This window comes from Xenopus tropicalis, chromosome 3 (assembly GCF_000004195.4).
Source record: "Xenopus tropicalis strain Nigerian chromosome 3, UCB_Xtro_10.0, whole genome shotgun sequence".
Lineage (NCBI taxonomy): Eukaryota > Metazoa > Chordata > Amphibia > Anura > Pipidae > Xenopus > Xenopus tropicalis.
The window spans coordinates 102,456,181-102,481,112 of NC_030679.2; the positions used below are offsets into that span (position 1 = coordinate 102,456,181).

At 37.9% G+C, this 24,932-nt stretch overlaps 1 protein-coding gene across 1 annotated transcript; it reads left to right on the forward strand.

Moving 5' to 3' along the window:
- Nucleotides 1–228: 228 nt before the first annotated feature.
- ap4e1 (adaptor related protein complex 4 subunit epsilon 1) lies at nt 229–24,442 on the forward strand. The gene is made up of 21 exons (XM_002936344.5): nt 229–451; nt 1,132–1,203; nt 2,900–3,023; nt 5,627–5,700; nt 6,752–6,873; nt 7,248–7,407; nt 7,544–7,710; nt 8,033–8,106; nt 8,199–8,321; nt 8,716–8,825; nt 10,266–10,405; nt 11,549–11,661; nt 13,857–13,975; nt 15,222–15,524; nt 16,538–16,652; nt 18,786–18,921; nt 20,328–20,586; nt 21,113–21,610; nt 22,042–22,232; nt 23,095–23,246; nt 23,553–24,442. The coding sequence occupies exons 1-21, from the start codon at nt 326–328 to the stop codon at nt 23,711–23,713; spliced, it is 3,339 nt and encodes a 1,112-aa protein (XP_002936390.2). The 5' UTR covers nt 229–325; the 3' UTR covers nt 23,714–24,442.
- The last annotated feature ends 490 nt before the right edge of the window (nt 24,443–24,932 follow it).

Here is a 24,932-nt window from a genome sequence, read left to right on the forward strand (position 1 = left end):
ATATGCAGTAAAAGAAATGCAATATTTAGTATATAAAATATATAAATATTGGCTTAAATAGTAATACAAGAAGCAACTGTTCAATCTCAGAAGGGACCGAAAGCAGGTTAAATACCGTTGTAAGCTAATTCCTTGCCTAGTTCCATGCTCTTGTAGCGACTAGCGGGTACCGCCTGCCCCCTGCTGGCTACTCCTGGTCACTAAGCGCATAATTACAGCTGTCAGTGCACACTTCGTCATGTGTGGGTAAAGTTTTGCGAGTTTGAATGTAGCCGGAAGAAGGGAAGGAAGATGCCGGCTGCTGTTGTGATAATGTCCCAGTAAGATGAGTGAGATCGTAGAAAGGACTCTCAGCGCGCTGCCTGGCCTTATCCTCCAGGACTCGCCGTCCGGGGCCAGTTCCAAGCTCGGAAACCTCATCCGTAGCATCACGGCTCTCACTTCCAGACAGGTGTGGGCAGGGCAAGGGTCTGGCACTTACAGGCCCTCATGTGTCAGGGACTGGCAGCTTGTCTGGAACATGTCCAGGAAGGGCCAAGCGATCCTTATGGGCCAGGTTCCATCTGTTTGGCTTTACTTGCTGTCAACACCAGTGTTCAAAAGCTGCAATGCTTTACCTGCTTATTATATTCCATTGCAACATGGATTTCTTTTTTGCCTGGATGAGTTCTTGAACAAGCATAGTATCCAAGGCTATTGTGATACTAATATCTACAGTTAGTATTGATGTTTGTATATATAGTTATGTATGTGAGTGTATAGATTGGTAAGTATAGCTTGTATGTGCTGGGTTTACTAGGAAGGGTTGAACTTGATGGACTCTGGTCTTTTTTCAACCCTATGTAACATAAAAACTCAGTCTTTCCTGTTCTAATTATAGCTTTCTCCTTATTTATCTGTTATGCGCCCATCTCTCTGTGGAACATTTAAAACATGTTGAGAAGAACAGTTAAGGCTATTAAGTTCTGTTATCCAGGTTTAGCTCTGTACTAGGAGTCACAAGTTGAAGGTCTGTGTATAATCCTATAACATAGACATTTACTTTACTTGGAAATAATATACATATTTGTACCAATAGATGCAATGCCCTAATGTTTATGTACTACCTTTTTCTTTTCTTATATCCCTTAGGAAGAAGAAAAATTAATTCAGCAGGAGCTTGCTAATTTGAAAGTAACCGTTTCCTCTGCAAACACAACTCTGGTAATAACTCTGCATTATGACTCCATGGTTTAGCAATTTTGTGTAACCGTTGTTTTCTAATATTTGAAATATTAGTGATGTATAGTGATGTAAAGTTGCTTGAAATTATTATGTTTACTTTTCAAAAAGCTTTGTTGTGTTTGGGTGAAGTTCCCCTTTAAGTAAGTACTCAAATGAATTCTGTTAAACATGAGTACACAGAGGGCTTGATTACAAATGGACCACAGCAATATACATTTGGCTAGAAACCTTACTTTGTAATGGGAATGTCACATTTAGTTTTGTTTCCTTTATTCCATTATATTTAATTTTTTTCCTTAGTGGTTCCCAGACACTGTCTAATTCAGAATCGCACGTATAAAGGTGCAAAGACCTGTGTGCAAAGCCATGACGCCAACAGTAAACAACTTGCTGCACACAAGTGCTTATAGCACTGAAAGTAATTGAGTATAACAGGCAATGCAAAGACAAAGGGGTGTTTTTATTTCATGCCAGCAGTAAGTTTATGGCTTTTTAATCAAAAAGACTAATTTAATAAAGTGTAAAAGTGGTCAGTAGATAAGGATTGCTAGCACAGCGATCACATTTAAAAAAAAAAAAAAAAAAAAGCAGAAACCATCAAAGCTTGTACCGAACCCTAGTGGTTCAAACTTAGGGTCCTTAGGACTCAGTTGGGTAACAACACTGCACCGGGCCCCCTGCTAAAAAAAAAGTCTTTGGAAGGGCCCCTCTCCCTGCATGCTAACGCTTCCGCCCAGATGACTTTGCATTTTAAATCCCCGCTCCCGACCACTCTCCTACCAGTGAGCAGAGATTTAAATGCACCATCAGGGCTGGATTTGTAATGTGGGCGCCCTTAGGCCCCCGTCTCTTGGCTCTCTGCTGCCCCCTCCCTTTTGGGACTGTTCAGGTGCGCACATGCACAGAAATTTGTAGTTGGGTCAGGAGCACTGGGGATTGGTGTGTGGGGCATTAAAAACTATTAGGCCTCTCGTACCTCCCCAGTGCTTCGGACCCAAATTAAAAACAGAAGCTGAGTGGAATGCCGTCCCTAAAGCCCTGCTGCCCTAGGCTTGGGCCTTTGTGGCCTTGTCACAAATCCGGGCCTGTGCACCCTTGGAGGAAGCAGACATGTCCCCCTGGGCCCCTGCAACCACCAGGTCTGCTTCCTCTATTGTTATGCCACGGTTAGGACTCCATAATCCTTTATCCCTAATTGTGTTCTTAATAGTCTCGTTGGTGTTCCAGTTATAATGAAGGCACCAGTCTACTATCAGTGCTTGGAAACAGAATTTGGTTCCTCCTTCAAAACAATCCTCTTCTGGGTTGGAATTTATTGACCCAGTAAAGAAAAATCCTCTTCCCCCTAGAGGGAAGGAAGAGCATAGACACTGGAATATCTGTTAGTCCTGCTTTTGGAGTTTAATCTATTTTCATGTCTAGCATGCATTCTCATGCTTATCCCCGAAGTACTGTAGGGGAATTATTTAACTGTCTTGCATTAATTGTAGATTTCTGAATCGGAAATTTGCACCAGTGTTACAATGAACAGTAATTCACGTTGTAATATGTTGCTGTAATCATGTGACAGTTTTCAGCCACTCACTGAAATATAATAATATAATATGCTCTTTAGATAGATATAAATACGTATTTAGCACAAACAGAACTAATTAATAACAAATCTGTATATCAGAGGCAGATGAAGGAATGCATGGTGAGATTCATTTACTGCGAAATGCTGGGATATGAGTCTGGATTTGGTTACATTCACGCCATCAAGTTGGCTCAACAAGGGAATTTGCTTGAAAAAAGAGTAGGTACGTATCTGTCTCTCTATGCACTTACAGCACCACTTGACAACATTTTCTGTTGTTATACAGGAGATGTTGCTTCAGTTTGTGTTCCTGTTACTATTCAGCTTTTTGTTTGTTTAGACAGTTTCTATGAATTAATAGCTTTAGATATAAAGTATAAATTTTCTAAATAATAAGAACCTTGTAAATTCCTGTTGTTCCAGTAATGATAAAAACTACTGGGATATAAATGTAACATATTGTATGAATAAATATAGATATGGGGTTTGTTATCTTGAAACTGCCCAGAAAATGATTGCAGCCTCAACTTACAAAGTAAAGGTGGCCAAAAATGGGCCAATAAAACCTGTCAGTTTGGCCCGGACAGCATGCTGAACTGATATCTGTCTAAAAATTGGTCCTGCTGTGTTGGTTAAAAAGTACTGTTGGACAAGGATTGTCTGCACATTGATGTGGACCTTTGCAGGCAAGTTTCCCTTGGTTTGATCTGATAATTGGCCTGGGGGCCAAACAATTGGATCATACTAATTTGGTCCAATGTTTATAAAGATCGATTTGTTTAGTGTGGTCTTACAGCATATGGCCACCTTAAGAAACAGCGCCTTCCTTCTGTACATAGTATGCATAAATAACACAATAAGTGATCTGCGCAGTTTATTTTAGCTGTTTGTATCACACTAAAATAGGAAATATGTATTGGCTGCATGCTATGTTGGTACAGAGTCTTGTAGCACAAAGGGAATAGCTGGCAGAGCAGTTACAAAGATGTTTGTTTACTCATGTCTCCCAGCATGTAGGTATGCTTGTGGTAAGTGAAACGCTTAAGCATATATAGCCCTAACAGTCTACAGCATTCCAAAAATGTGACTGGCTGCTATTAGAACCTGCATTGTGCAAATCTGCTCTTGTCTTAGTTAATAGGCCCTTAAGTGGCCTGCATCTTTCTTGAATATGTATCATTACAGTGGCTTGCAAAAGTATTCGGCCCCCTTGAACTTTTCCACATTTTGTCACATTACAGCCACAAACATGAATCAATTTTATTGGAATTCCACGTGAAAGACCAATACAAAGTGGTGTACACGTGAGAAGTGGAATGAAAATCATACATGATTCCAAACATTTTTTACAAATAAATAACTGCAAAGTGGGGTGTGCGTAATTATTCAGCCCCCTTTGGTCTGAGTGCAGTCAGTTGCCCATAGACATTGCCTGATGAGTGCTAATGACTAAATAGAGTGCACCTGTGTGTAATCTAATGTCAGTACAAATACAGCTGCTCTGTGACGGCCTCAGAGGTTGTCTAAGAGAATATTGGGAGCAACACCATGAAGTCCAAAGAACACACCAGACAGGTCAGGGATAAAGTTATTGAGAAATTTAAAGCAGGCTTATGCTACAAAATATTTCCAAAGCCTTGACATCCCACGGAGCACTGTTCAAGCGATCATTCAGAAATGGAAGGTGTATGGCACAACTGTAAACCTACCAAGACAAGGCCGTCCACCTAAACTCACAGGCCGAACAAGGAGAGCGCTGATCAGAAATGCAGCCAAGAGGCCCATGGTGACTCTGGACGAGCTGCAGAGATCTACAGCTCAGGTGGGGGAATCTGTCCATAGGACAACTATTAGTCGTGCACTGCACAAAGTTGGCCTTTATGGAAGAGTGGCAAGAAGAAAGCCATTGTTAACAGAAAACCATAAGAAGTCCCGTTTGCAGTTTGCCACAAGCCATGTGGGGGACACAGCAAACATGTGGAAGAAGGTGCTCTGGTCAGATGAGACCAAAATTGAACTTTTTGGCCAAAATGCAAAACGCTATGTGTGGCGGAAAACTAACACTGCACATCACTCTGAACACACCATCCCCACTGTCAAATATGGCGGTGGCAGCATCATGCATTGGGGGTGCTTCTCTTCAGCAGGGACAGGGAAGCTGGTCAGAGTTGATGGGAAGATGGATGGAGCCAAATACAGGGCAATCTTGGAAGAAAACCTCTTGGAGTCTGCAAAAGACTTGAGACTGGGGCGGAGGTTCACCTTCCAGCAGGACAACGACCCTAAACATAAAGCCAGGGCAACAATGGAATGGTTTAAAACAAAACATATCCATGTGTTAGAATGGCCCAGTCAAAGTCCAGATCTAAATCCAATCGAGAATCTGTGGCAAAATCTGAAAACTGCTGTTCACAAACGCTGTCCATCTAATCTGAATGAGCTGGAGCTGTTTTGCAAAGAAGAATGGGCAAGGATTTCAGTCTCTAGATGTGCAAAGCTGGTAGAGACATACCCTAAAAGCCTGGCAGCTGTAATTGCAGCAAAAGGTGGTTCTACAAAGTATTGACTCAGGATAATTACGCACACCCCACTTTGCAGTTATTTATTTGTAAAAAATGTTTGGAATCATGTATGATTTTCGTTCCACTTCTCACGTGTACACTACTTTGCATTGGTCTTTCACGTGGAATTCCAATAACATTGATTCATGTTTGTGGCTGTAATGTGACAAAATGTGGAAAAGTTCAAGGGGGCCGAATACTTTTGCAAGCCACTGTATATGTGTTATCGCTGTACTGACTGCAGTATGTCCTTTCTTGTTTACAGGGTACCTGGCAGTGTCCTTATTCCTGCATGAAAACCATGAATTATTGCTTTTGTTGGTGAATACAGTTTTAAAGGTAACACTGACATACATCTGTCAAAAGCACCAGTCTAAAGGTTAAAATGACTATGGGCAATGACACTATTTGCATGCTTGCCTTTAATGTACAATGCTCTGCAGAATGAAACAAGATGTACCAGAGATGTGTTTTTAGGAGAGGAAAATAATCAATTTTGTCTTTATAGACCAAGGGAAAATACATTTTGGATTGGCTAAAAGTGGTGTGGTGCAGTTTTTACCTTGACCTTTGTTGCTTGTATTCAAGAAGGGTTTAGGTGGTAATTTATACACCCCCTTTTCCTCATATTTGTGCAGCAATTTTCTAATAAGGTTAAATGTTAATTGAGGCAAATAAAATGAGTCCCCCCAATCGCTGTTAGTACAACTTTCTGCATTTCTCTTATACTCACAAACTATAGAAATGGCTGTAAATACCCAGAAATATCTAAAGGAACACAGAACTGTTTAGTTAGGTTTGCTTTTGATCCTGACCTACTTGCACACAAACTAACTGAATAGTTGTGTCCCATGTGGCCCCCCTTCTAGTTGCCGACCCACTGATAAGAGAGCTGCAAAGGAGAAAGTTGTGTTTTAGCTATTACATTAACATCCCATAACTCCAGTCTCTCTATAGATTACATTTTGGCTAACATCCTATCTGTTTACCCAGTTTTATTTTTTACATTGAACACCTTTAAGAAAGGTGGTATTAGAGAATTTGAAAAGTATCTAAGGCCCATATTTAGATTCAGGCTTGCTGGACAAAAAAAAACAATGGGATTCGGCTGAGATACAAACCAGATTCTGGATTAGTGTACTCCTACTAGATAGTATATTAATCTTCCTTTGCTCAGGCATTAACATTTTGGATTTTTTTTTTGGGGGTGGGGGAGAGGGGGCACACTGTACTTCTGTAAAAGACTGCATGACATTAGTGCCACAAGATAAAAGCTATTAAAATTTATTAGGTGCAAAATTGCTGCTCATATATTTTAGATAGAACAGGTATTCATGCCCATTTATATGAAAAAATTCCATCCTTTATTGACATGAATGTTTGTCAACAGGACCTACAAAGCACCAACCTTGTTGAAGTATGCATGGCACTGACAGTTGTCAGCCAAATCTTTCCAAAGGAAATGATTCCAGCTGCCCTGCCACTGATAGAAGACAAGCTGCAGCATTCAAAGTAAGAAATGATTATATAGATTTATGACAATATATGTACCAGTCACATTTATGTTTAGACTGTAGAAAAGAGCTATGCTATGACTGGGTAGCATGAAAGAATAAAGCTGGATATTGAAAGGAGGGAACAGGATTTTAGGGGTCTTTGGGACTCACAGAATTAAAGGGCTTCATTATTAGTTAGGCATGTTACTCCTTACTTTGTAATAGTTACCACACTAATGTTATTACTGTGGCTTTAACCAGTACTGCTCCAGTCTGTCTGTGAGGCTACATTAAGGCAGATTTTCAATTGCCATTCAAAAATAGATTGATTGATTATTTTGTGAATATTTGCCTCCTTATATATATTTGCTTGTTTACTCTTGTCACTAGAGAAATCGTGAGGAGGAAAGCTGTTCTGGCATTATATAAATTCTATATGATAGCACCCACTCAAGTCCAGCACATCCATGAGAAGTTCAGGAAAGCACTTTGTGACCGGGATGTTGGAGTCATGGCTGCTTCACTGCACATATATTACCAAGTGATCAAGGTAGAACCTGCAGATTTCCGCACACGTGTCCCCACTGCACTTATGTGCTTACTATATATGAATATATCAATATAAACATATTGTTATATATATAACAATGATAAACAAACATGTTTTTGTTATTTTTATTCCACAGGACAACCCAGCTGGTTACAAAGACCTGACAGGTTCTTTCATTACCATTTTAAAGCAAGTGGTTGGAGGGAAACTGCCTGCAGATTTTAATTACCATAGTGTCCCAGCACCATGGCTTCAGATTCAGCTCCTGAGGATTTTAAGATTACTGGGAAAAGATGACCCCAGGTAGGCTCTGTAGTATGCTCAGGTAGCATCTGGCGTTAAGAAAACCAGAGAGGTACCCCACTCAGTGGTATAATAATGTGTGCACCTAATAGTTTTATAAACACCTTGGTTTCATATTGCAGGTATGCAGGTTATTATGCCAGGGCATACGGGTTCTCTATTAGTATTGAACTCTGTGCAGTAACTTGCATACAGGAAAGTTTTTCTTTCACACACAAATATATTTGTAATTAGTACTGAAAACATTCTAAAACATAGAACTGTCTTTTGTGGTCTTTCATCATATTTTTTTGCCCCTTCACTTATGTGTGTGTTTTTGTAGGGCCAGTGAGCTAATCTATGATGTGTTGGATGAATCCTTAAGGAGGGCAGAAATAAATCACAACATCACCTATGGTAAGTTAGTATTTAAGCTACATGATGGCAAATTGCTTGCTATATATATTCTTGTGTTTTCACTGACAGTAAATCAAGTCTTTATTTTTCAGCAATTTTGTTTGAGTGTGTGCAAACCATTTATACTATTTACCCGAAAGCAGATTTATTTGAAAAGGCAGCAAAATGTATTGGAAAATTTGTGCTGTCCCCAAAGATCAACCTTAAGTATTTAGGTAAGGACACTATAATTTATTGCTTTTTCATTTTCATGACTACAAGCTATATTTTTTACACTGTTTCTGATTCTGACTGCCACCATCATCCATTTTGGTATTTTCTTCCCGTCACTTGCATATTTTCCTGTCCTAACTGCTATATTTTCTCTTGTTTCCTCACTGGTATAATCAGTCTTATTGTAGTCAACCCCCCTAGAATCAGGTTATTACTTAAAACATAACTACAACACTTGAACTGTAAATATTAAATTACTGTTGTGTATAGAAGGTTGGCAAAACTGCTACTTATGCTGATGCTAACCTTCTTTAACAACCCACAAGATAACGAATGCATTGATGTAATGCTGGTAACTGATATGAAGTTAGTTACAGTCTTTTTTTTTTTTTGTAGGTTTAAAGGCACTCACATATGTTATCCAACAGGATCCTAATCTGGCACTTCAGCATCAGATGACAATAATTGAGTGTTTGGACCACCCAGATCCCATCATTAAAAGAGAGGTTGGTAACATTGCTAGTTTAATGTCACCTGAAGCTGAGAAACTGAGAATGTGTTGCTATTTAAAATATTGTTAAAAAGAAAAGAATACCCAAGAATATGTCTTTGTTTAGTGAGAGAGTAAAGCTGGCCATACACAGTATCCACTATACATGGTATCTTTCTGAACAGATGGATAGCATAGAAGGGACAATACATATGTATGGCCACCTTTCTGTTGCTCCATTCATTCGGGCCAGATGCCTGAACGATCAGAATAGCGTTGAGACAATGTTGTGACAATGTTGTCTCTAAGCTGTGTGTATGTGCATGCAGACAAACGTTTTTTTTTTATTATAGGTAATGTTTTATTATTTTATTTTATAACAAAAAAAAAAAGAAAAGAAAAACAAGGTACAGGTCAATAGCAAAATTGCTATTGCCACCATGGGCTCCATATTTTTTTAGAATTTCTTTTCGTAACCTCTGGCTAACAGAGTAAATTTGATAAGGGGTAAGGTTTGATTTTCCAAAGTAGGCCAGCTTTGAGCCATGGGGGTTTGGGTCCCATGCATGTCATTGCAATAGTTTTTCATACATAATATAGGAGTGTTCTATATCTAGCTCTGGCATGATTGGCATTTATTAGTTCACACAAAAGTTTATATGTGAGCACACACACACAGCAACACAGAGTGCACATAAATTACAGATGCAGGGAAATGCAGGTCAAAACAAAGCATACCATTTCCTATGTGAAATTTGGGGCGGGGGGGGAGAGCTTTTTGAGTACTGATTGAACAACAAGATGGTCATTCAGTTTGCCATATGATTGATTCCATGGGAAGGCTTTCTTTCTGGGATGGTGCTCGCAGGCTGGACATTCTCTCACTAGTTTAGAAGAGAAGGCAGTCCAAAGGCAGGAGAGGGATTGTGCTTTTAGGATTACACAAGCAGGTACTACATCTTCTCACTACTGTGTAAATTCATCAGCCTTCCCCAGAGTACCTACCACACCTGTACTAGTCTGCCAGTGACATTTATTAGTGCTACCAACAATTTCCACGTGTTCCAATGTTCCAAGTAGCACAATATTAAAATACACTGGTGAAAGTTATGACTATGGAAATATGGATAAAGTCTGTGTTTGTTATGTATTTGTGTGACACACAACACACACATATGTAACACACACACATTTGCTGAAGCAAGAATACGTGCCCATGGTTCTGTAGCCACAAACATACATACATACATACAAACATACATTGATATTTTATTCTACACACCATATGTATTTTTCCCTGTACCCTAACACACAGTGGAAATACGTATACATAATCACGTGTGTGATGCTATTGAAATCTGCATGAAATAAAACACTGATTTCTCTGTATAAAGAGCATATAGCCATTATATATTAAAAGAAGAAATTTTATTTTGTGTCTTTTATACATCAACAGACTCTGGAGCTGCTGTACCGAATCACTAATGGCCAGAACGTGACTGTTATTGTACAAAAGATGTTGGACTATCTGACGCAGAGTAAAGATGAATGTACAATAATTGCCTTAGTTGGCAAAATAGCTGACCTAGCAGAAAAATATCCTTTTTTTTTGTTATTTATAAAAAATCAGCATATTCAGCAGCATTTTACAACTGGTGGGTGTATAAATGAAATATACACATACAATACAAATACTGACTAATACAGAAGGTTAAAAGGGCCCTGCTCCTTAGAACTTAAGCTTAAATTAAAAAATGATGACATTTTCATATAAAGCTAGGGCTTAGGACAATTAAAGGTGTACTGCCTAAAGTTTTTTGTTTTTAACTTATTTTTATTTACCGAAAGCAATGATATTTGGATTTACATTTGTCATATGAATTATGCAAGATTATCATCGTTATATACAGTTTGTAAATAGTATGCTTATAAATCAGCCATAAAATACAACTCAGCCAAATACAAAAGTAAATTAAAAATTTAGTTAGGATTAAACTTTAAAAGAAAAAGTAATGTAATGGCAATGTCCTAAGGGCATCTGAAAATATGTTCAATAAAAAACACAGGGCTTAAACTCAGTAATCAAAAGATACACTGCTTTTCTGAGGGCTTTTTGGTGACACCACTACAAGGCAATTCCAGATCAGTTTGAGATCATCCAGTGAAGCATACCTATGGTGAGAATAACCAACTACATGCTCATCAGACACATATGTAATTGAAAGCATACTTTATTATATCACAGTTACAAGCACATATCAATATAAAAGAAGCAAAAGTATTTCACATAAACAAACAGAAGCACTTAGCAGTGTACCAGCAGAAGGAGCACAAGTTTTACCCAGGCACACTTTGTGATTGCAGTGGTGGGCTCCCTCTGCTGTAAAATCATACCATTTATCATAATAGGTGCTTTTAACTGTGCTATCATAACGTCTGTTTTAATTGCAGATGTTTTTTTTGGTGAGCCTATACTCACACATGGGGGGGCTCCTCTCTTATATTTTTTAACACTTTATCTAGCATCATCACACCACTGAGCTATGCTAATATATAGTTTAATTCACTTTATAGCAGGAATATTCAGTTACTCTACATTAATGTGTCTTTTTATTATGAAATTAATAATCTAGTGATTACTATATGATAAACTCTCCCTTTGATTATGATGTTTTTTTAATTATGTTTTAAACAAACATCTACTATATTGGATTGTGTTTTCATTAACTATCTTCTCACATATGCCCCGAACAATCAGTGGTTTATTCAGACAATGAATGTAGTGTTCTCTATTGGAGGGGACGTGATACACCCAGACATACCTAACAACTTCCTTCGACTCCTGGCTGAAGGTAAACCAAAATTGCAGCACAACCAGGTTCTGTATTTTAACTGAATGACTAACTGCTGCATAGGGATTGCAGCACAGACTAAAACTAACCCATATTTTTTAAAGTATCTTAATAATACAGTGATGCAGGTTGAAAGTGTGACTCAATTAAATAATGGAAATAATGTGGTTATAAAGCATACAGAGAAGGCAAATGTGTTTAATCAGTGTATACTATTGAGGAGCCAGAGTTCTAAGACCCATCACATAGGGACACTGATGGCAAATCCATAGTGAAGAAGAACCCTGTAGTTCTTGTAGAAAATATACTTGGCTGTAGCAAGCAATGCCAGGCAGCAGCTGCAAGGGGAAATAAGGTTTTGACTTACTAAACTGGGAATAGATTTGTGGGAGTCATTTTTTCACTTTACAGAACACTGGTAAGGCCCCATCTAGAATATGCCATGCATTTTTGGTCTCCGGTGTTAAAGGAGAACTATACCCCCGGGCTATAAAAGCCCCCTTAACTATCACTGCCTTGACTCCCCTAACCTCTCCCTTATCGCATAGTTTCTAAGTTTAACAACTGCCCTTATTGCTAACCCCAAACTAAAACAGCGGAGTAGTGCAGCTGCGTTCCTGGCCGATATCTTCTTTGCAACTGAATGGTCTTCGGATCTCACCGCCAACGCAATTTACTAATTGCCAATGCATGTGCAATTTAAGCGAATTTCCTGCTACCACCAACTGCTCATGCACAAGCAGGGTTCGTATTGGCGGAGAGACCCGAAGACTGTTCAGTTGCAAAGAAGATGTCGGCCAGGTATGCAGCTCCGCTATTCTGCTGTTTTAGTTTGGGGTTAGCGATAGGGACAGTTGTTAAACTTAGAAACTATGCGATAAGGGAGAGGTTAGGGGAGTCAAGGCAGTGATAGTTAAGGGGGCTTTTATAGCCCGGGGGTATAGTTCTTCTTTAAACAGGATATTATTGAATTAGAGAGAGTCTAAAGAAGGGGAACTAAATTGGTAAAGGGCATAGAAAGTCTTGGTTATGAAGAAAGACTGGACCAATTAGGTCTGTTTATGCTGGAGAAGAGGTGCCTAAGGAGGGGAATATGATAAATATGTATAAATATATAAGGGGACCATAGAATATCACTCTAATGCTTTATTTACTAGTAGGTCCTTTCAGCAGACACAAGGGCATCCATTAGATTAGAAAAAGGAGGTTCCATCTTAATATTCCAAAAGGGTCATACTGATATATTAGAGGGGTTGGATGAGTTTTAAGCAAGTGAACATTTCTGTGAGGGAAAGCGTGCCCCAGCCTAATAGCATTGAAAAAGATATATTATAATCAGAATTAAACTCTTTCCTTTAACTGCAATGTGGAAATATGTAGTATAACTGGTGTGCTGCTCGTATTTCAGTGTCATTAGAAAATAATTTTATTATATATATATGTGTGTGTGTGTGTTAATATACTGTAGAAATCACAATTTTAATTCCAGTTAGCCAACTAATTGCTTGATTGTGGGTTAATGGACTAGGGCAAAATTTGCTCATGTTGTGATGTAACCTCCACACTCCTATTTGTATTACTGTACTGGTACTCTTATCTGAAAACCCATTGTCCTGAAACCTCCACATGATGGGACTCCATCTTCCATAGACTCCATTTTAAGCAAATAATTAAATGTTTTCAAAGTTTTGAAAGCATTTAAATGATTTTAGTAGCCTTATGGTATGTTGATCCAAATTACAGAAGCTTTGTATATTACCTACAAGGACATTTTTTCAAATTACAGAAAGCTTTGGTCCCAAGCATTCTGAATAATACGTCCTATAGCTGTATATTACTATTTTAACAAAAGCAATCATGTACATAGGAGTTCTTTAAAGAGTTTAATCACTTTCGCTTGCTGTACAGGGTTTAATGTACATCCCTGATGTTTCCTGCTATGGAGTTACGAATGTCTGCAACATGTAAATACTGTGTATTGGCTAACCTTTAAAACATTAATTGGCTATGTTATGTAATACCACCATTGTTTTACTTGCTGTCTGACACCATGGTGGCCTGTCTATCTTATTTAATGGCTATTATATTTTCACTATTCAATCTGAAATGTATTTTTGTCTCAAAGAAACTTTATCTAGAGGTCTTTTGTCCACTGTATGCTGTGAAAGTCCTAATATGATCTTTCATTTTTGCAGGATTTGATGATGAAAAGGAAGATAGGCAGCTGAGGCTTTATGCAGTGCAGTCTTATCTTGCCTTGCTGGAAACCAAGAATGCTCATTACCCCCAGCGCTTCCTTCAGGTTATCAGTTGGGTGAGGAAGATATTAGTGAAAATCCTCTCTTTGTGTCTGAGGCGAAGCTGCACATTTTAGCATTTTTATTGATGGGCTCGGGACCTCTTTCTTAGCTTGCATGTAAATTGGTTTTTCCACCGTAGCTAAATTCTCATTTTAAAGTCATTTCTGGCAGAGGGTTTATGCAGATTGCATATATTTTGAGCATTTCATAAATTGCTATAACTTTTTACCTGGTTGAGTTTAATTCTGTTCTCGGAAAAAAATGTTGCATGCTGCAGTGTTGTAGCAGCCACATTTATTTCTGATGTCATTTGAAATCCGTTTACTATTTTTATACATTTATTTTGTGTAGTGGTAGTTTCTCTACAGTCAGAAAAACTATTACTGATTTTTTTTATTTTCATGTACTATAAGATTATATTATACATAACCCCTTGACCCAATATACTTTTAAGTAATAAGATTTAAAGGCTAAGTAAACCTTTTATTTAAAAATCCCCTAAAAATAATTTCAACAGTCCCCAAAACAACATAACTTTCTCCCTGCCTTCAGTCTCATGTCCTTTCTAAATTACAAGCAGTACAACTGCAGCTCTTCAGCAACTTTCTAGTCTTGAATGAAGCTCTGCCCCCTTTTGATAGCTCTCCTTTCTTTGACCGTGAAGACAGTCAAAAGAGGTGTCTGCTGGTTATGATTGCTGCCTCTGCTTCAATAGAAATTAAACAGGCATGTGCAGTAGGCACCTTTTTGACTGCCTTTCCAGTCAAAGAGAGACAGAGCGTTTAGAAAAGAAAGAGGACAAAGCTTCATGCTACACTAGGAAGCAGCTGAAATGAGTTGTTTGTGCTGTAGAAACAAAATGAAACTGAGTGCAGGGAGAAACATATGTTATTGTGGGCACTGATAAGAGTAATGTTAAAGAAAAAAAGGTTTATTTATCAAGTTCTAATTCCCACTCGGATACTGGCATTGCATATGCAATATCCATATGCAGAAAAAGTCTGAACTAAAATTCCTAGGATACAACTTAAACCCAGCTGCTTCAGTGAGCTCACTACAGAGCACCCATATTCAAATACATGTTACCTTTAGGTTTTATGCACTGATTCTGGGAGGAAGCTGATTCATCAGAAGGATTCTAAACCAGGATGCTTGCGGGTATAGGAAAGTCATAAAGAGAAATCTGGTTTCAGTGTTTAGTTGCTTTAGTTTATGTTGAAGTGCAAATAAATGCCCTCAATATTTTTTTTTGTTCTGCAGGTACTTGGAGAATATGCCTACCTTGCAAAACATATACCTGTAGAATCTGTTATGACAAACCTTTATGAAGTTCTCAAACAAAGATCAGTTACTTCTGAAACCAAAGCGTGGATTGTTGCAGCTATTAGCAAACTTACAGCCCTCAGTCCACACTGTTCTTTGGTTGACAGAATAATCCACGAGTTTAGCACTTGTCCGGACACAGTAATGAGGCAGCACGTGTGCGAATTGAAACTGCTGCGAGTGGAGGGCCCCCTAACGCACAAACTCTTTCCACTCAACTCCAGCTGTGAAGATTTTATGGTAAGAAATGAATGCAAATGCAATGTGATTAGAAGGATGTTTCTAATCCTTGTGATGTGTGACATTATCCCCGTCGCACTTAATCTAAAGTGACATGAATTTTATACATGTAGGAAGGTATTTTTCTGTGCCAGTCTTTTTATAATCTCTTCTCTCCACAAAATTTTTATTTAAAATCCTTTCACTGGGCTTCTCTTCTGAAATGGCCTTAGCTTAGCTCAAGCATTCTCAGCTGTTAAGAGCAGCACAGATATGTAGTTCTTCCTTTGGGCAATCTGCTTAAAGAAGCAAGAATAAGATTTAGAAATAGCACCCACTGTTATTATTATTTTTTTAATCCAGAACTTCTTTAAAAGGAAGAACAAGTGAAATTTTGTAACTTCTCATTTTCTTGGGGATTCCCTGTTTTCCTTATTGCACATTTGCCTAGGTTGACACCAGGTAGTTCTTGTAACATTTAATCACTGTGGAAACAGTCACAAAAATATTTTGCTGGACCTGCCAATACATTTGGTGAATGGTGTCTGAAATGTTTAGTTTGCCCTTAGCAGCTTTGTTGCTCAGAATCTGCTAAGCATCCAGTCTATACTATAATTTCTACAACCACTGGGGTCTGATTGCTCTGTTATAAAAAATATATTGAATCTCAGCAAAAGAACATGATAGGATGACTCTGTCTTGCTATTTTCAGGCATATATACAGAATATATGCTTTTTTTTGCCATTTTATCAGTGAGACAATTAAATTTTTTTATTCATAAGGATTGATTTACACTACAGGGATTTTATAGATTTGCAAAGTATTGATTGGCTCTAAAAGACATTGATTGTGGGCCAAGGAATCAAAGATGTACACATAGGACTGTAGGACTGGTATAGCCTCATTGTTGGCCACAGAAAACTGTTCTACACAAAAAAGTTAAATTCAAAAAGTCTTATGTCTGCTCTTGCATATATAGCCTTAGCCTGGTAGTTTTTATAGTTGCTGTTTTTAATTTTCCATGTCATTACAGGTGGATGCCTCATTGTCCTTTCTGGATGGGTTTGTTGCAGATGCACTCAGCAATGGTGCAGCAACTTATATTCCCCGTCATCAGCGCCAAGAAGAGAAGATGTCTCGTGAAAAAGGTATGAATTTGATATCTACAAATAGTGCCTTTCAGCTATTCTATTAACACTGGCTCTCAACTCTTCTAATACTTATGCAGTATGGCCTGAACTGGCACTATGTGGATTCTGGCAAATGCCAGAGGGGCTGCTGTAAGATGCCATAGACAGTCACTATGTAGTTAGCTGGTGGGGGGCTGCTTGGGCCTCTGTTTAGTTGAAATGCTATGGCCTTTTTTGAATGCCAATATGCAGTATGTTACCTTAGTCTGAAAAATACAGGTTTCATTATAGGAACCATACATTTTTCATATCTGGACCCTATGCTCCTACAACTAAACTATATGTTGAAGTTAAAGGAACAGTAACACCAAAAAATGAAAGTGTATAAAAGTAACTAAAATATAATGTGCTGCTGCCCTGCACTGGTAAAAGTTGTGTGTTTACTTCAGAAAGTCTACTATAATTTATGTAAATAAGCTGCTATGTAGCCATGGAGGCAGCCATTCAAAGGAGAAAAGGCATAGGCACATAGCAGATAACAGATAAAACACTATTGTATTCTACAGAACTTATCTGTTATCTGCTATGTAACCTGTGCCTTTCCTCTTTTTTTCCAGCTTGGATGGCTGCCCCCATGGCTACACAGCAGCTTATTATATAAATTATAGTAGTGTTACTGTAGCAAACACACCAGTTTTCCCAGTGCAGGGCAACAGTGCATTATATTTTTATTACTTTAAATCTGTTTCATTTTTTGGTGTTACTGTTCCTTTAAGACAGGGATGTGCAACATACTGTTTTCCTGATGTTTTCTGAGAATAGTAGGACATCGCCATTACCCGCCATATTTAAAAGAGAACTAGCCAACATTCCCACAAATTATATATTTCCTGTAGGAAGGGAAGACACCTGTTCCTGGTTAAAGAACCATTTTAAATTACTTTTATATTAGTGTAGATGCTACAGAAGAGCAGTGCCAGCCTGATCTGCAGAGATTTTTCCCCTCTCAGTCATCCTAGTAGCAATGAGCCTTGTGAGCCTTTTTAACTAAGACGAGAGGGAAGCAGAGCAAGCAGAAGAGCCTTGTTATACATACACTTGGTACACATACATGTTAAATACTTATCAACCTGAAATTAAATTACAGGTTTAATACCCTTTATCCAGAAACTTGTTATGCAGAAAGATTAAAATTACCACAAGGCCATCTCCCTTAGACTCCATTATAAGCAAATACTTTTAATATTTAAAAGTGATTTAATTTCTCTCAGTAGTAATAAAACAGTTGCTTGTACTTGATGGTAACTAAGCTGCATTAATCCATATTGGAGGCAAAGTTCTGGATAATAGGTCCTATACCTGTAGTATGTTTATTTTTTTTTTTATATTAATATGTTTAAAATGTGACATGTTATTCAAGAACGATTCCTTGGATTGCACCTCCTAGCAGTCCGTCACATCACTAGTGTTTGCATGCAGCTGAAGATCACTATATGCAACACAGTTAAATAAAGGCTTGCAGTGCCATACCCCCCCGAGGATGCTGCGTGTCTGCAGATGGGGCAGGGGTGATCATAAAGCTCAGTCTAAGACATACGGCTTCCATAAATGTCTAATCAGAGGTAATCCTGTGTTTACTCAAGGTCTTTAGTCACAACCTGCATACAGGCCAGATGGAACAGCAGACATCTAATCTTTAGAACTATTTCAGTCTAAGGGAATAGACTTCTAGTTATTGTCTGTAGCAATATACTTTCCAACTCCTGACTTTGATTTGAGCCCTGCATGAAGGAAAGATTTTGTACAGCAATAGAAAAAGGAAACTGCCTTGAACAGACCTGGCACTGGGTTCTGCCTGAGCTATACACTCAAGAACAGTGTTTCTTAGACTGCAATGCTTTCTCCTTATGTTTTTTTAAGTACACTGTATTCAACCTGTTTCTGTTGCAACGTTTTGTAAAAATGCATAAAACAGTAATATTTGCAGGTGTCTATAATCTTCATAGTAGCTTTCATATACATTTTTCAAATGAGTGAAATTTAGCATTAACAATAATGGTTTTGCATTCATTCATTTTATTTGTGATTTAAAGTTGTGTAATTTAACTGGATGCCTAATACAAAAAAGTGACGTATGTTATTCCCTTCTAGCTTTGAATCTGCAACCATATGGGCTGTGCTTCTCGCCTAGCTTGCCTTCAGCCAGTCTCACGGATGGACATTCTCCTTCTGCAGTTTCTGTCTCGTCAGGAATCTCAGGGAACAGTGGTGAAACTGGGCAAAAAGAGTAAGTGTCCCCAGAGCAAAGTTCCCTGATGGCAAGGAGGCCAATATCACTTTCTGTTATAGCTGCTCTCTCAAAGATCTGGCCTTGAACACAGCATACTTTGTTCATAGCATGGATGTATGTTAGCTAGTTAGTACAGTCATATGTATGAAAGTATATGTTTATTTATACTGTGCTACTTGTACTTGCAATGCTGTACAGTGAAACAATATATTGATAGAACAAAATGGGCAATGTAATAATGAATATAATCATATTTTATATTCATTTATATTTTAAGATTAGGTTTTGAGACAAAAGGGAGGAGGTACCTGACTCATTAAAAGAAATAAAAAATACATATCTGGTTACTGGGATGAATTTGGTATCTAAATGTTAGAAAAAAATATGGAGTTTTTTAATCTCATGGAATCTCGTGGAATTGAAAGAATAACCCTCTCCTCCCATATGTCTCTTTTAACACAGCTCAAAACCTTGTCTGCCCTTGCAGCTGCTGCCTGGCATTGCATGCTGCAGCCTAATTTATTATCTACAGGGACTCCAAGGTCCTTTTCCATTAGTGCAGTCCCATTACGGGTATAAGTGGTCTGCTTGAAGGACTGGATTGACGTGTTATTTTTTCAGTATCAACTACTACTGTTGAATGGCTATAAAGCAGAAAGTGTTTTCTTCTAAACATTAATCATCGCTGAAGCATATAAGGAAAATGAATCCTTAAAGCTTGTGTCTTATTAATATTGTATTATCTTGCAAAGTTATTTCAAAATCCATGTTCTGTTTCACTGGAAAGAGGTTGGCATTTTACTTCAGATCAGGGATTATGAAATGCATGAGATTTTACAAACTCGGGGCGAATAGATAACAATGTCTTGAGCAGAGAAGAACCAATCTCTTGCTCTGCACAATCATTGCACACAGAAATGGCAGGCAGGGAAGAAGGAGATGCAATTGGATTGTGTCTGCTTACCCTTGCTGTAATTTCTCTGGGAAATTCTTGTGCCTATCAGGAGATCTACTCCTTGCTTTCCCTATGTGAATATTTGCAGCAAATTTGCAAAAAACTATACCACAGGCTAATTTGTCAGTGGCAAAGTTCTTTTGCTCATCTCTACTGCAGATCAATTGCAGAAGCACAGTGTGGTGCATGATATTTAAAAATAAATCTTTGTAATATACAATGGCTTGGAGGGCTGGTATGAGGTTATCAGAGCATAATATATATTTTATTATTTAGTGGAGGTATTTTAGGGTGATGCAATATCTATTTAAGATAGAATACTTTTTGCACACCCTATTAAAGCCTATTAAGAATGGTCATGCACAATATAGGTGTGTTTCCTTTTTTGTTCTGGTTTGTTATTTATTTTGTAATATTTGCGTGTTTTTTTTTTTAAATTTCTTAATAGGGATACTCGCCTTAAGCTTGATGGTGTGAAGAAACTTTGGGGTAAAGATGGCTACCTATTGAAAAAGGAAAGTACATCAGTTACATCAGTTAAGCCAGAATCTATGGCTGTCCCTCTGGACAGTGGGATTTCACAAAGTGGTGACAAGAAACTTCAAAGGACTGATGAGAGTTTGGTGCCCTTTACAGAGGAAGAGAAAGAGAAGAGGCAGCTAGCATCTACTTTATTTGTTGGCCTTGGATCCAGTGCTGTCAGCTTGGTAGGAATTTTGTCACATTCTTTTGCTAAATTATCTGTTATAATATGTTGACTATCATCACATGGTTGTTGAAGTGTCACCCACGGTAGCAGAGCTTTATCATGGGCAACTAATCTCCCAGTGGGACATTACCCTAAGAGAATTCAAAATCAGAATTTTCCTCACATGTGAAAGTGTGAATAGCAGTTTGCATCCACTTGCTATAAATTTCTGCTCCCCCCATCCCTGCAGGAGAATGCTGGGGACTGTAATTCCTAACAGCTAAAGGGTGATATGTTTGACAACCCCATATTAACGCATGCTAGTTTATTAGTTATTTCTACTTATAGAGTGTGCTTCTAAATGTGGAGGTACTGTGCATGGTACCATAAAAAAGGCAGTAAATATGACTTAATATTAGTGGAGTTATCTGATAAAGGAATGCACTGCTCAACCATTTTAACTGAAGTTCTGTGTTAAAAAAAAGGTGTTTGTTTTAACTGTAGGAAGAATAATTGGTGTGGTTTTCTTGATCTTTACTTTACAGATGGGTAAAGCAGAGCAGACTCCAAAAAAGTTCAAGAGGAAATCAAAAATAGGTGGAAATAAAGTGATGAATGAAGAGTCGTCTTCCCTTCCCAGCCATCTCATTTCTGATGGAGAGGGCTACACTCCGCCAACAAGTGGCACGCACTTACTGAACTCAGATTCCCATACATCACCTGAGAGACTTGATGCTTTAGGGGAAGGGGATGTGTCTACTGCTTTGTTTGCCAACTCCAATATGGATATAATCAAGCCCTTGCAAAGCACCTCACCTAACCAAGGAACTTGCAGTGTGTACCATGTGCCATCCCTGCTGCCTGATCTGGCCCAGCACCCTCATTCACCTGTTAAAGAGAGTGCAAGCGATGAGAATTTAAGTATATACTTTAGCAAAGTATGGAAAGACGACAATGTGCTACTTGCCATAATCATTGTCAATAGGACTTCTTTAGTATTTCAGAATATTAGTGTTCATTTTGATGATTCAAAAAACTGCACAGTAAGTAGTTCTGTAAGAACAATGCCTACAAATTTCTTAATGCATTGTGAAAATCAATGTGTATGTGTACTCACAGTGAGAAAAGAACAAATTAATTGAAAGAAATCCAATGTGTTGAGCACCAGCAGCCCTCTTCTTCAAGGACAGGTTTTGTCCATGAGGAAGAGCACTATTGGTGATGGAAATGTTGATTTTTTTTCAATAATTTTTTTTGTGTACACGCCCAGGGCATTGACTTTTTTTTTTTTTTGTAAAGGGTTGTGCTCCTCTGTCTCGCATATATGTATGTATATATATATATATATATATATATATATATATATATATATATATATATATATATATATATATATATATATATTATATAAAATATACACACTAACCGATGTCTGTATTGTGATTACTTTGAATTTTCTTTCTGTATCATTTAGATTTCCTCAAGCCTTCATTGCCAGCTTTCCCAGGTTGATGCCCTTGGTGTGCAGCAGTGTTGGGGCTGTGTACAGATGTTGATCCCTTGTTCTGCAGAATCAGTGTCTGGCTGCATCAGTTACCAGTCAGAGCTGGCAGAGCCTTGTCAGATCATCTTTTGTGTAGATTTCCTTCTGCTGGATTTTATAAGGTATGTTTTTTTACAGCCTTCCCTGATAAGTCAACTACTGCACTGCAGCTGGAAGATAGTTTAGTAATGAAGGTGAAGTCTTTGAACCCTTTTGTGCTATGTGGGTGTTGGCAGTGAACACAGACACCCCCTAACCAACATAACAACCCTGTTGTAAAGTTGCCTGTTTTCCCAGTAACAGGTAGGGAGAGTTTAATTTTAAAATCATGTTTATTCTAGGCTTTATTACCTATTTAATGTTCTTTTAATGGTGTTATTTAGTATTGGTGTTATTTATTCAGCTTCTCCCTACTGCACTGTATTAATAGGAGGATATCTCCTCATGTCTGTAGTTTATACAGTTTTAATGAAATGTCTAGCTTAATCTAGTATATACTCTTGGCCTACTGCTATCAGTACATATAAAATGACCTAATTACATATTTATAGCTTTCTGTATAGTATGGCTTTTTATTAGAATGTAAGCTCTTGCGAGCAGGGCCCTCCCCCTAGTGTCTCCGATCCTCATCCAATGTAACTGCAAACCATTTTTGTGAATTGTTTATATGTACGTTAACCGTTACATCTTTTGTAACCCTCTATTCTGTAAAGTGCTGTGTAAATTGATGGCGCTATATAAATAATAATAATAATAATAATAACATAATAATTAGGAGGTTGGGATCATTTAGCGGTAGTCGGTGCAGTTTTGTGCTCACTGCATGGATCCTTAAATGTTTATGCACATGGAAACACTCACTCTTGGATGTGAGGCTCCGCCTGTCTCTGCTTATTTTAGCACTTGAGTATATGTATAGGTGATGTTAAGAAAGGAAACTCACTGAGCATTGGTATTAAATTGAAATCTCCTTTCTTCATGTAGACCTTTAAGTATTTCAACTGAAGAATTTGGCATAATGTGGCCTTCTCACTCCAATGAACTGAAACGCAAGCTTACTGTTGGCCAGCAATCATTCACAGGAACTCTTCACAACTTACAGAGGGAAATTAACTTTCATATTGTTGAAATTATAGGTAAGATACAAAGTTGTTTACAGTGTTTTAGCTAAAGAACAATGTGCACCTCTTCATTTCCTTCTTCCAGTGTTGAGAGGCACCTAGGGATGTATTTATTGTATATACTCAGTGGTTTAATTGTTCCCAAGTCTCTCATTTAGCTTAATCACACATCGTTATATTCGAATATGTCATTCAAAATCACAAAACACAGAGAATAAGAATGCTGTGTGATTTATTGGTGCTGTAAAAATACATGATATAAATGACTATGGTGACTGTGAACTTTAATATTAATTTTATTCTTTTTCTTCTCTTGTTAAGGTGACGAGGGGTTAGCTGCATGCCAGATGCTCCCCACAGTGCCCTGCCTGCTGCATTGTCACTTCAGTTCTGGACTTCTGACATTATGGATCAGATCGCATTCATCCACGTTGCTTGACTGTTTGCTACGTCAGTGCCAAAAGGCATTAGAAGAACTGTGACCATCACTGCCTGCATCTATAAACGCTGATGTTTACATGGTTGCATCCTTTGTACTGAATGCCAAAGCTACATCAACTGTAGGTACTACTGTAGGTGGACTACCGAGTATACAGCATGGTGAATGGCTATAGACTTAAAAAGAGGTTTTTATTGAACTTTTTTACTACACTTTTTTTTTTTAATTTCCCAGCAAGTCATGTTTTGGTATCTGCTAATTTATTTTGCACAATTATGAATGTAAAAAAGGTTTTATTTTTATGCTCTTTGGTTTACCTTACAGCACTATTCTAAAAATATAAACCATCAAGTAAGGCTGGGTCTATTTAATATTTTTCTGCTTGTTTTATTTTAAAATGGTCATATAATTCCTCTATTAATGTTTGCCATTTGTATTGCTTAAATTTTCCACAACATGTGGTATTCTCCTTTGATATATGAAAATATCATACCTATCATACATCAAGACATTGTTCAACATTAATGGTTACCTAGAGGCGTAGGTTGAACAAAGACTTGTACAGCAGTTTAATCAGTTAACAACCTAGCTTTTAGCTGATCCACAGGAAAAAAAATCCTAATTTGCACCAGAAGAAAACAATTTCTAATTTCTTCCTGACTCCCGAACAACTGGACCAGTCTCTGGATCAACATTTTACTATAATTTGATATGTGTTATAATGCTCTTTCATATTTATAAAATCAATGCAAATAACAGGCACAAAAACATTCTTTTGTTTTTTATCTTATTCTTTTTTTATACAAACAAAACATTTCTCCCAAGGTGCAAATCGTTCTGCTCCAGTACAAAGGTCCAAAGATTTGTGCCGGGCTATGAATGGTTATGCGTCTGGAGCCCTGTAGTTTATGTATCTAAGGCAGATGTTAAGTACAATGTCCCCCCCCCACCATGAAATAAAAGGCTTTGAGTTTGCCCAGAAGCAGTAACCTATAGCAAGCAATAAGATGTTTGCTTTTAAACAGGTGACCAGTAAATGTTATGGTTTACTGCTCCTGGGCAAACTTGTGCCTTTTAATACATAACCCCAACAGAGTCCTGTGCTTTGCACCTTTTACTGCATAACTGTCACAAGGAGTGCGTATCGCAGCAGCTGAACCAGGCAAAGGTGTTATGGGTAATGTTCGTCTTCCCTTACCTTAAAGCGACACTGACACCTAAAAAACTTTTTTTTTTAAATCTGCCTACTTGTTTGTAATGGT